General features: G+C 29.8%; 1 protein-coding gene and 1 long non-coding RNA gene across 5 annotated transcripts in view; one reads left to right on the top strand and one right to left on the bottom strand.

Moving 5' to 3' along the window:
* Positions 1-18572, bottom strand: part of Glut4EF (Glucose transporter 4 enhancer factor) — a 162476-nt gene that overhangs the window by 83191 nt on the left and 60713 nt on the right. For all 4 annotated transcript variants that reach the window (XM_076398218.1, XM_076398220.1, XM_076398219.1 and 1 more), the window contains exon 3: positions 2283-2395. In XM_076398218.1, the coding sequence (XP_076254333.1) occupies positions 2283-2395 (113 nt within the window). The remainder of the gene's footprint in view (positions 1-2282; positions 2396-18572) is intronic.
* LOC143192719 (uncharacterized) lies at positions 14907-16334 on the top strand. Its single transcript, XR_013004868.1, has 3 exons — positions 14907-15055; positions 15587-15689; positions 15741-16334. It is a non-coding gene; the product is annotated as an uncharacterized LOC143192719 (long non-coding RNA).

Genomic DNA, 18572 nt, shown 5'->3' with positions numbered 1-18572 from the left:
TATGTATATATATATATATATATATATATATATATATATATATATATATATATATATATAGTATATTTAGAAAAAGTATATTATTTCATCAAAAAGATGATAGTTGGTTAATATAATGAAATTATTAAATTAACAATATATTGTCAAAGTGGGTAAAGTGTATATCAAAATTATGCAGTCATTTGCTATCGTAATATAAAAATAGTTAATGTCAATTCATATACGCTGCTTAAGACAAATTATCGAATGTATGAATAATTAATTATTGAATGTTAACTTATAGATTACCATTCTGCTCAACCAAAATCAATTTTAACAATTTTAAGTTAAAAATTATAAGACGAGTGCGAAATTATATTCCCAAATTTAAATTAAATTAAACTATATAAATTAACGTTAAGACTTACACTTGAATAACCATACATTCATGTGGTTTCGTTCGTTTCAATCTTCTGCTATCTTGCGCATTGTTCAGTTCCTATATAGCTTCCACGTTGCTGTGATTTAGTAAGCTTGTTTCGAAGACGAAATTTGGGTACAATTGTAGATCCATTAGATTTAGAGTTCAGCATTGGTAACTAATCGAAGAACTTTGTTTTGACAGTACCTCTATATTGGCGCCCCATAATTTCAAATAGCTTTTATGTGCAGTTCTTTGATTTTCAGTCTGAGCAGTTCAGCTTTCTGTTTAGCGTGATGTTTCCAATTTAATCTAACACTGAGATGAATGGCGAGGTAACGTAACGATATTGTTTTTTTTTAAATAAAATTTGCTTCCTTAATTATTGAAAAAACATTTGCCAGCTAGAATCCCTGTCCTTTGGCTTGTTTTGTTACTATAACTTTGGCCGTAAAGCTACTGTCTTTCTGGTTGCAAATCAAGATCTCAAATGGGATTCCTCAATTCCGGTTAGTTAAATATATGTTGTTGATAATATGTTTGTGATATTGCTCGTTGAGTTCTTCTTTCGCACTGTATTATCTATTTCAAACTCAAACATGTGATGTAAAGTAGGAACTGGTAAACTGTCTTAATGTGAAATAGATTCGACATATTTGTAGTAAATAGGAGATTAAATGTGAATTTAAGCAAAATCATCTATATGGTTTGTTAGTTCTCGCTAAACCATAATCCGACAAATCGATCGTTCTTTTCAGCTATTCTCGAAATAAAAATAAGCCTTAGTTGTAACATATATCTCAGATTATGACTTATCTTTATCTCCTACCTTCATAACAAAGTAATGCCGATAGATAGTCTTGACAGCAGCTGTCAAATTGCACTTATGTGACAAAAATTCAAAATAGGCTAATTCTCAAAAAAAGTACACATTTCTGTGGTATGACAAATTTCAATTTCAAATGTTAAGTAAATGTAGATTGTAGAAAATGTAAAGCATTATTTTAATTAGATCTAATTGGTACCTTTTATGGCAATTTTTAAATTTAGCAGATCAATATACAGGAGAATATAACGTACGAAAGATGACACTTGTGACCCGGCCATGTATAGTTTTGCTCAACAAAAACTGTAAATAATTGATATAAAATACTAAACAAAAGTGACCCGGCCATGTATAGTTTTGCTCAACAAAAATCTAAATAAATTATATAAAATACTAAACAAAAGTTAGTTGGACGTGTTATCGAAAATAACTACAGATTTTATCAAAACTGCAACTATAACCAACAAAACAGAATATATAATGGTAATTAAAAAAAAAGTAAAAAAATTATGAGTTAAATTATATTCTAGATTAAAAATGCAAGTGGAACTAATATGAATAGAAAGTAATTATTTAAGACAATATAAGCTTATATAAATTGTCACAATTTGTAATAATATGTGTGTACATATCCTGTTGTCAAACATTTAGTGAAAATTCTAAAAAACTGTTCTAAACATGACAAAGCAAATTGAGTCCGATCTTAATGTATAGATCTGAACAACGCATTAATGTTGAAGAATATCAAAATTGTTAATATTTTCTTTAGTTCATTAAATAAATTTGATTATATATGCTATATCAAAATATTTTTTACTAATCTTCTAAAACATCAACTATCTACCCGTGGGCAATAAGTATTATTATATGATTTCAGTTATATAATATAACTATCCTGACATGTAGTAGATCACTTCAGTAAGTGATCTACTGTAATATCAAAATATGACTGTTCATGATGTTAAATATGACAAAACTGTTCAGAATAAAATGTTTATACATTTATAAAACAATGTTTAATAGAAAGTCGATTATTGTTTATATGAAGTCACTTACCATTTTGTGGTGAACATGAGAGACTCATTAGAACTAAAGCAGCACTACATTCGTCCATGTCTTTAGGATGCATGTTATCATCCTGGCTACTGCTTGTACGTCTTTTACGAGATCTGTAATAAAAATTACAAAATATTAAAGGTTAACCAACTTTCAACCATTTTCAACCGTGTGTTTTTATACAAGTATATAAATATAAAAATATTTATGTTATGCAAAAATTGGATTAATATTATATATCTGGTACAGATATTTAAAATGAACCAATAGTACATAATTGGACGATATACCAATATCCATGCCAAAACAATATATATTTTATTTAATATTCTATTTCTAGTGCTTAACAACAAGTGATTTGTAAATAAAATACATGTTTTCATAAAATGTATGTACTGGTTTATTTTATCAATTTGATACCTTCGATAACATAACAATAGGAGGTTCTGACCACTAAACCGAAAGCAGTCGTTTTAAAATATGAATAACAATTCTAAGATACCACAGAAATACTGCTGAAAAAACATATTGATATTCGAAAACAAAATCGATAATAATTACCACTACCAACATGTTATTTTACTGTTAGGCAAATAGTTAGTAGATAGAGAGATATATAAGACGTGAATACATTTCATAACGCTTCAAACAATAAGTAACATTAATAAAAAAAATGAAAATTAGCTTTAAAATGTTTGGATTATAGTATATATTAGATATAATAAAAAATGCTTTTTCCAACACTTTAAATAAGAATATACAAATTGAACCATTTCTTCAGGATAATTATTAGAGTTATACATAAATATAAATTAAATTCCATAAAAACTAATGAAAAATATTCATTAACCACCTTTATTTTCAACTTCAATTAAGTGGAATTCAATACCAATTATGTATATAATTACCTTAACTTGATAATTAGTGAACGGTTATTGTCCTTAATATTAATTCAAAAAATTAATCATTATTACATTAAATATAATATAAAAATGATGTATGATGAAAGTATCAACTTCTTAAACGTATACGTTGGGTTATATTGGTTTTAGTTGGGTTTAATTTGATTTTCGTTTAACAGCAATTTGGTGTATATATTAAACATTATTTTTATTTATAATATTTTTCTATTAAATTATGGCAAAGGCCTGAAAGATGTGAGAGATTGAGATTAATAAGCATTGTCATGAAGTCCAGGAATATCAGTGATTTATTTGTTTAATATGAATGAAAATGATGTTACCTCATTTTCGTTTTCAGGTAACAGTTAAGCATAAAGGTTACGACCTGCATATTTTAAATTACCAATGGAATAGTGTAAAGTATTAGATACTTTGAAATCGGAATAGTAAGTAACAGTCAATAGTATGCATATTACTAGGTCGATTGAATACTAAAATTAGAAGAAAACAGCTGTCATATGCATATTCAATGGCATATGCATTTCAAAAAGTCAACCCATAACGAACTATGTTAATACTGTTTTTGTTTTCGACGAAGATTTGCTTGCAATGGCGAATTTGTAAAAATACAGAAATAAAAGCCTATTTTGTGGATAATTATATAACACATTGTTCCATGTAAAATATGAATATTGAATACATTTAAGAATAACTTGTTTGTAATAGAGGTGATCGAACTTTGTCAGAGTGTAAGGATCATAATTGCAGTTGCTTAATTTGGAGGTTGTAATAATTGTTGAACAAATTATTACTAAATGTTGAGCAACGTACAAAAATAATCAAAACCGTGCTATTAAAAATCACCTGTTGATTCGGTTATTCATATTAGTAAAGATTATTCGTGATTTAGCACGAAATCAACATGCGTATGTGATACAAACATGATATCTGTAGAAAATACTATTGCAGTAAACGAAATTCCTCAGGACAATTAATCTACCATCAATTCTTTGAACAGTCACTTTACAAATCTCAGATTTGCCTCGAGACTTCAACCTTCAGAGTTTTAGTAAATTCGCCAATATTATATGGAAAATCAAATTGATCTTCCTGGTAATGAAAAGTTAAAGTACTATACAAAAATTAGCTTAAGCTATTAGCAATTCTAATCACAAAACAGTTAAATATTAGATTACCAAAAAAACAAGTATTATTCTTCTACTATTCATTAAACTAAAATGACCAGAATATGTTGCCAAAAATTGTTAACAAAATTATAACACTTAAAATGAACAAGTTAACTAACTAACATTTTAATTCGACTTTACTTCCACGAAATATCCTGATATTGTTTATTTATATTGCGAAAATAAAATTCAAGAAATAATAACGCCTCTAATGTTTCGCCTCCAAGCTTGTTCCTCAGTTTGTTGTATACATATACATATACATATATAGAGGCTAAACACATCCAGTTGATCTCAGTGGAAGTTTTTCCTGTGATTTTTATTTTATTTTGCTAAAATCAATTTCCTTGAATTTGTCTGCTAATAATAACGTTTTCATACTCCTTTCGACCTGCAGTTACCTTTATTTTGTAGCTTTACAACAATTTTAAATTTGGATTTGAGGAACCAAAAGTGCATTTAAAATTTTAAAATTGGTTCTAGCTTTCGAAATATTCAATATATTAACTACTTTACTATCTTTTACCATTAACGGCTATTTATTGAATTAAAAAGTATTAATTACAATTGAACAGAGATTGAAGTAAGTCTTTTATACTGTTTGGGATCTGTATTAAGGTATGACGGTAATGTAAGTGCTCATCATGTCCCAAAATCCTTGGTATCGCATTTCGATGTTCGCTATATCTTGGTGTAACCGCTCACCTAGTTCGTCGCTTCGTGTAGCCAAAGTTATGTGGGAAAAAATATGCAGATGAAGTTATTGAGGCATTTTTTGCACATTTACCAGAAAAGATTGGCAATGAATCACTGTCGGTACGTGGAACTACGTTCGACACTAATGATCAGGATATATACCGACGACATTTATCAAGCAAAATTAGCAATTATCTACATGATTTTTCTATTCTCTCCATAACATTAGCACAGAAAGTGAAAATTATATATTTTCATCAAGTGACCACTTTGTTTGTACATCTTTATTTTGTACGTTACAAAACCATTTGGGTATCCATAGCTTACCAATGCGTACTACACTAAAGCTGCAAGTACTGCAAATACGCATGTTTGAGTGCACTTGTCCTGATTTTGCCAAGTTTAGCAAGCAAATAACATTCAGAAACCTAACAAAAACACTTGAATCGATTTTGCAGCGTTGTATCTGCATTTTCAAACGTTCCAAAGTACCAACAAAACAAGTTCCAAATGATGTTTAATGCAACGTCGTCAGTTGACAGCCGTTAAAAGAGCGCAGTGCTGCCACCATGCACGAAGTCGAAAACTAGAACCAATCTTGACACACGGATTGAAGATCTGAGTTCAGCGCGTCAAGTGACGTTCAGAAGATCGGGTCCAAAAATTGACCCGAATTTGTAAACTGGTAAACTTGTATTATTATCAATCCCGAGCATCTCGGAATGTCAGATTTATTTGTATCAAAATGTTTGGGACTGGAACACGATCAAGATCCGGAGGTCATATATATACATTAAACGCCATAGCAATTGAAAGATCTATATTATATATAATACAAAAATAAATATATAATGAATACATTTATTTTTGCATATATTCTAAACAAATTAGATTGAGTACTTCTCAATCGTCATATTCATATACAAGAATGCAATGAGTTAACAAGTTCAGTGAATCAAAAATGGTAATAGCACACAAAAAATTAAACAGCGTAAAAAGGAAGCGTAAAAATACTGGTACATTCTCCTGTGCGTTGACTGACCTCGTTCGTATTCGATCGTACTTTCGTTTTCCACCAAAACCTTTTGTTTGTCCTTTTACTTTTAAGCGGTTCAATTATACAGTTAATATAATTTTCTCCTTAAACACCGGCCGCGTTGCGAATTGATAAATATGCATACAATGGATTAATTAATATGGTCGGTGATTAAAACACTATTGTTTGTGATTATAATGAAATTAAAATATTACATTGCATAGCAATCCCGTTGGATATCTAGTTTAATTACGAAAATCTTAAAGTTCTTAAAATAATAATGAAAATACATGCCAAATTAAGATACAGAATATGTAATTATATAATGGCGCAGTGATCAAGGCGACAGGACGGTCGTCCTACGGTTGCGATAGTCGCGAGTTCGAATCCTGCTGGAGCGTGGATGTATTTTATGTTTGTGAGCCAATAGTGGAAAATCCGACGAGTAATCATCCCAGGTCACGTCAGTAACCATGGTAAGACCGAATATTTTCTGGGATGGTCTGTAAGTTGGCCATTAGTTAGTCGGTGGGCTTAATGCGTGGTTCGGAGCCCGCGTTAAAAATATATAAAGTGTTTAAAGAGGAGAGATAAATACAGGGAGAAATTAAATGCCAAGCGAAAGAAAAATGAAAGAACGACAATATAGTAAAGATAAGATATCAGAAATTAATAATAGATGGGCAGTTCAAGCAGTCATTTCAAGTAAAAGAAACTAACCAGTCATCTCGTTTAATATTTCATAGGGGAACTTGAGATGTTGAACCATGTTTAAACACAGATTTTTTAAAGTACTTGATGAAGTATTGTAGTTGCACGTGCTTATAATATTGTAAGGCTATTATTAAAATGAATTTAAAAATTACACTTTGTGCACTTTATTTACCCAAATATTAGATCTTCAATGTATTATCACAAAATGTTTCAGTATTTTTTGCCATCGATACAATTTTTATTTGTCTTAGCATATATAGGACACTTGATTTCAATAATATTATTCTCATAGTTTCCCCTGGCGATTGTGCTATTATTGAGTATTCTTCAGAGTTATCACCTGCATTTATTAATGTTCTACAATATTCTACAACATTTCATGGTTAGTGTGTCTGGAATGCTAACTCACTTCTATTCTATAAAAGTTCTAGTAGTTCTAGTTTTAGGTTACATGCCTTGATAAATTCCAGTTCATTTATCAATCTTTTCATTTATCCTTTCTCTTCGTTGGTTGCACAAAGCCAATTAGTTAACTGCGAAATATGAGATAAATAATCCAAATAAAATTGAAAAGCGCTAAAAAGTCCAAGGTTGGAATGTGGAAAAGAAGGTTGGAAAACGATAAGTGACGTCAATGTTTCGTAGCGCTTCAGATTGGAGTTTGACTTGCCTTGACGAATATTTAAATTTTGTCTTTTTATTTCAGGTTAAGTCATAGTAATCCCACTTTATAGGTATCTATCCTATTGGAGAACAATGAGAAGATGTGAGAAATGATGTGTGAGATGAAAAATGAATGTTTGATTTTAACAGTGAACATAATAAACCTACAGCACTTTTTATCAAAGGTTATTTTTGATGATATAAATATATACACAATGACAATATAACTCATTTATTTTTCTTAACTGTGATATACTAATTTATGTTATACATTATATATATACTTAATTAATGTTAGCAAGCAGAGTATTCTATTTAAGATCATCAGGAAATTCCGTTTGTTAAAATATTGTAATGTATTTTGCGATTTAGCTACCGTTAGTTACAATAAAACAAACGGAAGTATAAGGCAGCATGCCTAAAATTACGTACTAGTAATACATAAATATCTTAATTTTACGACCGAAATGTAGCGTTGAATTCTTTCCGATTATAAAACGGTTCTGTTCGAAAGTAATTCAAAGGTATCTTTTATTCTGTCATAAAAACTTTATGACAATATAAATGTATGATATTCTACTCCGTAGCGCTTCACCTAACACCCCATTATATGACTATTTTTATTATTTGAAACAGTTATATTAGTGTTATTTTTGGTTGACATGGAAACTCTTCGTATTTCTATCAGGTCATTATAGTAAGATATAATATTATTCATCAATATCTACGTATTTCTATATATAAGAAACATTTCATTGAATTGTTAATGTAATTAACTGTGTGCTAAAATATATAGAGTCCAAATTCTTGCTGGAATCTTGCTTATTGATTCTTTAGAGTGTTTAGTGAATTTAGTGAATGGAGGTAGGACGAAATAAAAACTGTGGTGTTTACATATTGGGACCGTTATTTAATAAGGTTATAAAATATTAAGAAAATATAAATAGGTAAAAGATAAAAGGAGCGGCGCTGGTTTTACCTGAAGGCGAGGCTTGAACAGTCTATGGTCGCAGGTCGGAACTGAACGCAGGTCAGTAACAGAATCAAAAAAAATCTCGGGGTTGCCAAATTTTCGCAATCGTTTACTAGTCAGCGCTGCTGGCATTCCGCACGTGTTCAACGTCTAGGATAATATTTTCTGAATATTTTGTAGGCTATTCTAAGACGTAAAATTCGACATGCCTTAAGGTTGCTACAAGTATTACCTTGAACCACAGAGCAATAGTTGGAATAACTTGACCCACTAGGTTAACATGGAACAAAACGCAAAGCCATTGAAGTAATATTTTCAATCAACACATGATTACGCTTACCATTCAAGAGTTTCGAAACACGTTGTTTTTAGTAGGCATAAAAATACTGCAATGAGTCCCAAAATAAACATGTTGGTATATCAATTGTTCCTTACTTTGAAAAAAGACCGACGCGCATATGTTATGGCAAAAGGTTACTACACCTTAAGTTGCTGATTTCTTATTAATTGCAACTTTTAGTCATTGCTTTTGCTATGAATATAGTGAAATATTTTTAATATGAGGTATATGTACAATTTCTAAAACGATTAGTTTAAAGTTTAGTGTACATTTCATAAGCGCTTAAAGCGACAAAAAGGAAACCGATCTCATTTGAACAGAAGGTTAATGTAAATGTGTACATATTATTACTCCTAAACGAAGATGAGCTACTGGGGGAAGTCATGACCGGAAGAGATATTCACATTCCAAACGTGCAACGAAGCACAAAGACAGGTTTGTTGTAATTCCACCTTAACGAAATCGAGTTCCTCAAATTAAACCTACTTTAAATGAAACCCGCGGAAAACCTTTCAACTACAATTGTAAAAAGACCTTTACTGCCTGTTGAACTAAGATGATGCGTAACCAAGACTAACTAGTACTTATAACTACAACATATAAAAATCTGACAAAAAAAAAATGGAAAAATATTTTATGAACGGATGAGTCCAAATTTGAGATTTTTTATGTACGCCTGTATTGCGGGGCTTCAGAAATATAATCCGTGCAGACTATTAACATGATGGTTTGGGAATGTCTTTGTAATAAGCCCAGACATATGATTAAAAATTGATGAAAAGCTTAACGAAATGACTGCTACCCGAAAATACTCGCGATAGAGTAAAATGTGATTCCTTCGGGAGTGAATATGGTTAGCCGCAAAATTTCAAAACCTTTTCGACAAGACAATGACCCTAAAAATTCGTCAAAAATATGTGAAGGATTTCTAGAGCAAAAGCGAAATGATGAAATTTTATAAATAATGAAATAATCATCACCAGACCTGCACCCATCGAAGTAGTATGGGATAATTTTAACAGATTAAAAAAAAAGTGAAAAATCGATACTTAAATAAGTTAATTAAAAAAAATGAGTAAAATTTGTGAACAATTAAAAAAAAGTGACCATTTTAACCAAGTTCAAACTTTTGAACGGTACCGTAAATAAAAAGGAAACTTATACGGACTGAAGAAATTCAGTTTAACATATATGAAGTGAGGACATCCGCTGCTATCTAAAAGTATCTGAAGCTAATTAAAAAATAATATCAGTCAACGCAGTTACATCGTAAGTCGATCATAACATGACCGAGTACTACAGTGTTTAAAATCGTGTACTATGTGTATAAATAGTGAATATTGACTGCATAGTACTATAATGGTATTACTCAAATACTGCACTAATGTTAAAAACATATTATTTAATTTATTCTAGTTTATGAAATACCGAGAATAATTCAATCATAAAGTGGTTATACAACACGAACTGATAAGTATTATTATTCTAGAAATAAATCTCTTCTTTCCGGTGTGTCGATCTTTAAATCATTTCGCAATAATTAAATACAACACATTAATTGATATGTGTCACAAAAATTAATTTAACGCAATTTTTTTATGTATTTTAAAGTCTCCTTTTTTACCAACGAGGGTTTATCTGGACTGGACCTACTGTTTAACGCCGGCTCCGAACCACGATATATATATATATATATATATATATATATATATATATATATATATATATATATATATATATATATATATATATATATATATATATACTACTGGAGATAATAAATATGACGATATCCCAGTCAAGTAAATGTTCCAAGAATCCCGGGTTTGTTCCTAAAAGGTGACGCATTTGTTTCGATCTTTCTTAGACAGAAATTAATACTACATTGGTATTTTTCAGTAATCAATTACTAAACTAGAATTATGCTAGGAATTCCAAGTTACATTTACATTTATTGGCATTACGTAGGCATTTATTGGAAAATCAATTACAATCGGAGTTATTATGTCGCCCATGTTTTTTTTATTTAGTAAAAACCCGATACACAAAAACGTACCCTCATTTAGTATTTTGTAATTTTCATGATTTTTGTTCTCATAGCAGCATGCTATGGAAACACTAATTCTAAAAGGCATTAACTTTATTTTACAATACATATTTATTTGCCATCGCCATATATAAATAAAAAAGCGGGATTTAATTTGTAACACCTTATATAGCACTATATTATTACAATATTATTGCAATAATCTTATACACTAATAAAATAACAAAGGTTCTAAGCTTTAGAAATTAATTAAGTAATAATAATTATTGGAAAATACGTACAACATGTAAAGAAAAAAAAGTTAATAATGTAATTTTTTCAATTTAAATCGAATAATTTCGAGTTAAATATATCTAACGGTACTTTTCTAAATTTAAATTGGTAATTCCAAGGCGATTGTCGATTCAAACTATTCGCATTAAAAAGCAAAGAAAATCAATAACCTGACAACTAACTAGATGACGTGCGACACTACTATTGTTCTGATATGTTAAGGAATTAAAAATGACCTCAAGTAACTATGGGTAAACGACCACAAAATTAGAGAATCAAATATGCTAACCAGCAAAATGTTGATACAATAGAATGAATGTTCTGAATCAGAACAAAAAAATTATTAATGCTCGTAAGTTTATAAAATAGTGTATTTGCTTGTCATTTCAAACTCAAACAGCCGATCTGTATAAAATGAATAAACTACATACTTTGATAAATGTTTCGTATATATATATATATATATATATATATATATATATATATATATATATATATATATATAATATATATATATATATATATATATAAATACTTGGGTAATGTTTCCACTCGGGTAATAGCATACAGAAAAAGACGAAACAGCAATAATTAGACTGTTAAATATTTGGATTGGATATGGGACAATGTCAGAGTAATAAACAAAACTATCGTGTAGACGTTCTTTCTACAAACTAATATCGGGAAACACTCAGATAATTAGACAGAAGATCATATTGGTATCATGTTAAATCGAATGGAAGTTGAAACATTTAAAACTGCTATTCGATCATAACATAATGCGATATGTTTAAAATATAATTTTAATTTGATGGACCAATATATTAGATTGGGGATAATGCAATTTCGTTTACGAAATCCCAATACGTGGTTTTTCTCCGCTTTCCTCCAGTAATATTTATTCAATGAACCGCTATTATAGCACATTTGATGCGTTTTCTTAATCAAAAATTATTAAGCTTTGAAAATGGAGAATGCAGGTTTATATTACTTACTTTACAATATGTGGCAAAAAATAGACAACAATGTGGTGGTTGTTTGAACGAAAATTCGAATTAACACTGCACAATAAACTATTATCATAAATACAAATCTCGAAGCCAGTGGGGATGATCTACGCTGTGCAATTATGAGGTTGCACAAAGATATATAATATTAACATGATCCAAATTTGCCAAAACTTGGCCGCATGGTACATTAAAATTAATGAAAAAGTTAAACGGTTTGCGAAAAAATCAAGAGAAATTGCGTGAAAACAGAAACATTGAAGTACTACAACTGCTCGTCAACAGAGGACTTACCCGGAGGTTGAAGAGACAACAAGTGTTTGTACTAATATAGCTATGTATGACAACTATGCCATGATTTACAACTATGTGGAGTCTGAGGAGTGAGAGTATATCCATCAAATTCTAATTAAGTTTTGGTCTAATTTTAGTTCTGAACTTTAAGTTGATGACAGATGTAGTAAATAGCTAGCTTTAATATGAGTACCAAAATGTTTAAATTAAAAAAAAACTTGGAAAAGGAAAAAATGCAGCGTAAGCAGATCGACCATTTTATTCAATTTATTGTGATGAGTGTTTAGTGAAACTGAACGTCAGTCAGAATTAGCTTGGTGAATTTGATGGAAAGATGAGCGGCCTAAAAAATCGCAATTCTTTCACACATCTAAGTTAATAACATTGCAACGGAACTGAACATCGGTAATAAAACAATATTAAAGCATTTTCGTAAGACTTGAAGCCAATACAAGCTCGATATTTACCATATTAATTAGCACTGCAAAATATAATGGAATTCTATTTGAATATCAATGTTATTATTCGTATAATTACATTAATTATATAATCCTGAGAATAAAATCGTTTAAAATTATATGAGATATATCAATATTTATTTTATATTTTAATTAATACAAAGTATAAATAATTTCTATATTAACAAATTTAGACTGAAAGACAACGATAATATATCAGATTCAGATAGACTTTGAATAATCAGACCGTAATAATCTATCGAAATTATTTTACTATGACCTTTCAAGTAAGCAACTCGCTACACAAACCTGCCCATGTGTGACATTGTTTAGGGATATTTAATTTTAAACCGGCTTGCGTATCGAACGGAACGCTATTATGTAATAAAGTTTGCAAATTAAACGTCGAGTGTGTAACGTGATATCGTATGTGACAAGACGAAAAACGCTGAGATTATTTCAACGGCAGAAATGGGTACGTACGAGTCTTCGTTGGCGATATTGTTTCGTCATGTTGTGTACAAATCACTGATTATTTTAGTAATATAAAATGATAGATTGATAATCTAAAGTAAAATAAAGTTAATATCAATGTAAATATAAATACATTATACTATAATATAATATGATACGCTATATAGTATATTATTAACACTATTTTGAACTAAACAATTATGATATTTATCAAAGGTATTATATTTCTACGATATTCTACACATTGTTTCATGTACTAGGCCTATAACTTTGTTTTAACTAGCGTTGGGAACTATCGACTGAAAACAGTCGAAACAGTCGATAGTCAAAAAACTAGTAATACTAATACTAATACGAAATATAGTAATTACTATTTTCAGTCAAATTCACAGTTCGGCTGTTTTTTTTTTTATTCGTGATGTCAGACGAAGATGTAGGAACCCTTTTCTGCGGTATTAAATTTTATAAATGTTTATATTTTTCAACGGTAGTATAAACGAGACTGATACGTACATATTCCTTCACATACTAAATTTAAAAAGAAAAGGAAAAAAGTAATTGCTGAATACTATTAACAGGCAATTAACAATTTTATTTTAAACGAAGTAGAATTACTTTTATATTTGAATGTTCTGTGAATCTGTAAAAAGGAATGTAGCAATACCCCAAAAATGTTTTATCGTATTTTAATATATTAATTGCTATTTTGAAATAATATACTATAATAAATATAGACAATACAATAAAACCTAAAAACTACAGATATACAATAACCATAAATACCAAATAAAAATTAAACATAATACCTAACCATAGAAAAAAAGCTAATTCATGACATAATTAAAAATGTTCCCACAATAACTATTAGAGCTTTTTTAAATAGAGTAAATTCTTTATTTATTATTAAGCGGAAATATTGTTTAACAAAATTCGAGAGAGTAATCGAAATATTACCTATTATTACCATAAAAGCATCTATAAAAGTATTTTACTATTTATAATTCACAATTTTAATCTTTTTACCCTATTACATTAACAATCTTGAAAAATATCGTTCCAAATTGCTGCTATATTAATATACAATGTATTGTTTTTTACAAACAAACTCCAAAAACATCATAAAACTATATATATTACATATAAATCTATGTAAGCCTAAGTTCGGCTGATTTTTGTACAGAGCCAGAATGTAAAAAATCGGTCGACTAAAACTAGTAGAACCAGAAATAGTAACTAAAAGTACACGACTGAAACAGTCGATAGTAAATAGTAACAAAATCAGTCGGACCGAAAATAGCTACTGAAAAAGCCATTGCTAAAAAGTAGTAAAATCAGTCGACCCAAAAATAGCGAGTGAAACAGTCCATAGTAAATAGTACTCAGTTACTAAACACTCGATAGTCGATTTCAGCCGATAGTTCCCAACAGTAGTTTTAACGATTTTTTTAAAACTTGAAGTGTTATCGTGACAAATCTCTACAACATGTTTTATTCAAAGCATTGTTTATCGATAGTCGCTACTTTTTACCATCTTTCAGACAATTTATGGATTCTAGAAAAAACAATGTCCTTTTTGAAGCTATTCACGAATTGAAATCGAACCCAGTTTTGGTATCTTCATAAGGAGTGAAGTGCTGCTCAGACAGGTCACGACTCATATATCGGACCAAATACCATTCAGAAGGAGTAAGGCCTGGAGAACACGACGGGTAGGGTATGTTTTCATAGCCTTTGCAACATGTGGTTAAGCGTTGTCATGCCAACGAATAACATTTTTGTGTTTTTACTCGTATTCCAGCTCGATGGACTATGTGGTGTCATAAGCTTCCCACATCATTCGATGACCCTCAACCACCTATTTTTTCAAACTGAAGCAAAAAGTAAAGCTTCCCGAAAATGTCATTTACTCCATACAAATTCAGACATTTTCAACGCAGCGAATTTTTGTTTTGTTCGCATTTCGACGAAATAACACATACCACATTTCCACGTTAGTATGGTTTAGTAATCTTCTTTCGTGTATTAAGGCGAAATCTTGGATAACTTCGCAAATCCATTTGATTTCCAAGTCATCGTGCAGTTCTTCGTTGGTTACGTAGCGATAAGCATTGGTAATTAATCGAAGAATTTTGTTTTGACAGTGTTGGATGACTAGTTGATTTGAATTTTTATTATTTGCACCCCATAGATCCAAATCGGCTTTATGATTGTCTGATAAATCAATTTCTTTCTAATTTTAGATCAAGCTGAGAATATCTTCCGACTAACCAGTATGGTTATTTTATTTTGGTTCTAATGTGTTTTGCCTTTTGTCTAACATGATCTTTTTATCACATAATGCAGGTATGTTGAAAATATTTTATTCATTTCAACATATCATTTTATATATTTTAGATGGACTTTCTTTTCGTATTTGCAATAGAAGAAGAATTAGATGACTGCAACTACGAAGAACATACATATATTTAGAGTTCCTAACTTGCCATATATTTTGTGCTATAACATGAGTACTTATCGAACTACCTTGATACACTAATGATCAACGCTGATATTATATAACACTATAATAGATGATCATTTTGATTTTTACCTCGACACTTCACTGACATATATTGAAAGCCTTAAAATGAAAATAACACATTAACATTCTCCTGCCCGAACATAAAGCAGTACAAATCGCGGTAATCAAGGTAGCGCGTTGTAATAACTTTAAGGGTTATTATGTTGTCGCTTGATATAACTGTTTCGCAGAGGTAAAAACGGTAATAAGGACGGGTGAATCGTACGGTGGATTTTCCGCGGAGAGAAATTAATTGAAGTAATAAGGTCGGTTACGTTTAGTCACAACAAACGGTTGTGCAAGATTAAGTCTCAGTTGCGAAACCGCTTCTCGTTAAAAGCACCTCATAAACGGGGAGAAAAAAACTAAAATGTACCCGCGAATCGAAACTAATAAGGTTTTTTTATAATTATTTTCTTTTAATCTTAAGGTAGTGACACTTCCTTTGCAGCAAGAACAATTTAACAGAATTAATTAATTTTATTATAGCTTCTTTGAAATTATATTAAATGAATTAAACAAGAACAAATGTTGGATGTTGTTTGATTTTAGTCAGTACGTATCCTTAACAGTTCTGGCCTAATATCTCGATATGATTTTAGACCATATGGATCTATTAATTACGACGTAAATACGAATTTGTTAGTGACAGAACATAAATAATAATAATTAAAATCACTACGATACTAGCCAAAAGGAACATATATTTATTTATTGCTGTTATACAATGAAATTGGAATTTATGGGACTAAATACCACTGTCCCTTTAAATGACAACCAACTGAGCCTCAAAGACGGATACCCCGTATTGAAAACATTCCTCGTGATTTAATGCGATTGAAATCTATCCAATTAATTAGCTGCTTGATAACATCAATCGAGATAAGTAATATTTTCAGACTTTTTTAAAGATGTTATTGAATGTTCTTATGTTTGAGACTATTTAACACGTCTATTTATAATTATTTCTATAATGGCAGTTTGTATTCAACTCTTGAGTTAATAGACTACATATAAACTTCAGTTTTTAGCGATTTTCTATGATGATTGAGTCTGATATGACCTTTCAATTCTGCAGTTTCATACACTATAAGTTTTCTTCTAGTTTTTTACTCCTGATGTCAAATTAATCGTCATTTCTAAACATTCTCTGACTTCGAAAACTTACTTCATTTAAGTCAGCATTACTATTTACTTCGAAAAATAATTGTTTATTATTGCAGATTTTTCAAACAACAGAAGTATTATAATAGTCCTCGCAAATGATTACATTACAACACCTAGTCGCGTACTCTTTTGATGATGAAGCGTATTTGTGCATGTAACAATATGGGATAAAATATTATGGCGAGGGAATATACAATTTCGAACTCCAACAATAGTAAGATTTGGAGTATAATAATAATTAAGAAAATATAACTGTAATTTCGATGTGTAGATACTTGTTGAAGATGACCAGAATACCAACAGAAAATTCTTGTTTGAGAGGGGGTTAATGAACGGTAAAAAAGTTAATACATTTTAAATGAGAGGCTCCCTCTATACAAAATCGTTGTAAGAACATTATGTAAACTAATAATTTGCCATATATTATCGATGGCATCGTTAATACCATATGTAGCGACCTTGAGGCATGTCGAATTTTACATTATGGAATAACGGTCTACAAAATTCCCAGAAATATAATCCCAGTCAACAGGTAACTCCGCTGCCATCCGTTTTATCATTTGTATTTTTCACATTTTTTTTATATAGCCAATAAACAACGGTCACATAATGTAAACACCACTGTTTCATTTCGTTTTACCTCCATTCACCGAGCCACATCATTTACCCCAGACATATTTCTCAAGTTTCTTCAAAATATACTGGTTAAGATGTTATAATTTTTTGGTATGGTGAAATTATCATTACTATTTGATGAGAAAAATACGGTTCAAATAGTGTCAAAACAATAAGAAAAAATACAAACAAACATAAACAATCGACTAGAAAGGTTATAGGGTAAGATGTGACTTCCAAGCGTTAGAATTCAATATTAATCAAGCAATCATTATTAACTAAAATAGTATTACTAAAGCGAACAAATGCTCATTATTAAAAAAATACTGTGCTGATGACGAAAAAAATTAATTTAATCTAAATAATGCACATGGTTGCAAATCGTTTAGTATGAATTATTTGCCCATCTATGATAGGTAGTAGGTGGAAGAAAAAGATGTTATTAATATGATATATGCGGTGATATATCTAAAAACAAAATATATTTAAAACTTAATTAAACAAATAAATCAGTACATTAACAATGACGTGTGGAAATTGGTCATTTAATACTATATTATTTCTATACCAAGTAAACTAGTCAGAAAATAAGCACATTTCTACGTAATATAATTTAAAAATAGTTAACTATGACGCAGAAAATGTTATTGCAGCAGTTTCAAGTACAGTGTCAACTAGTGAGGTGAGTTAAAAATAATTTCGCTACCTGGACACATTTGCAATACGATAAATTCATTAGTAAGCATATAAATATAAAATAATAGAAGGAAGATCAAGGTAAATCACAAGGTAACTATTTAAATGATTGTTTTATTAACATACCTCGGTAACTCTTAAGATATTTCCTCATAAAACGTGATCGTTCCATAATATTTTATTTTCTT

This window comes from Rhynchophorus ferrugineus, unplaced genomic scaffold (genome assembly GCF_030347505.1).
Source record: "Rhynchophorus ferrugineus isolate W39M unplaced genomic scaffold, kcgeb_rfMv2 rfM3, whole genome shotgun sequence".
Classification (NCBI taxonomy): Eukaryota; Metazoa; Arthropoda; class Insecta; order Coleoptera; family Curculionidae; genus Rhynchophorus; species Rhynchophorus ferrugineus.
The sequence above is the reverse complement of the archived record's forward strand: the minus strand, read 5'-3'. Positions and strand labels throughout refer to the sequence as shown.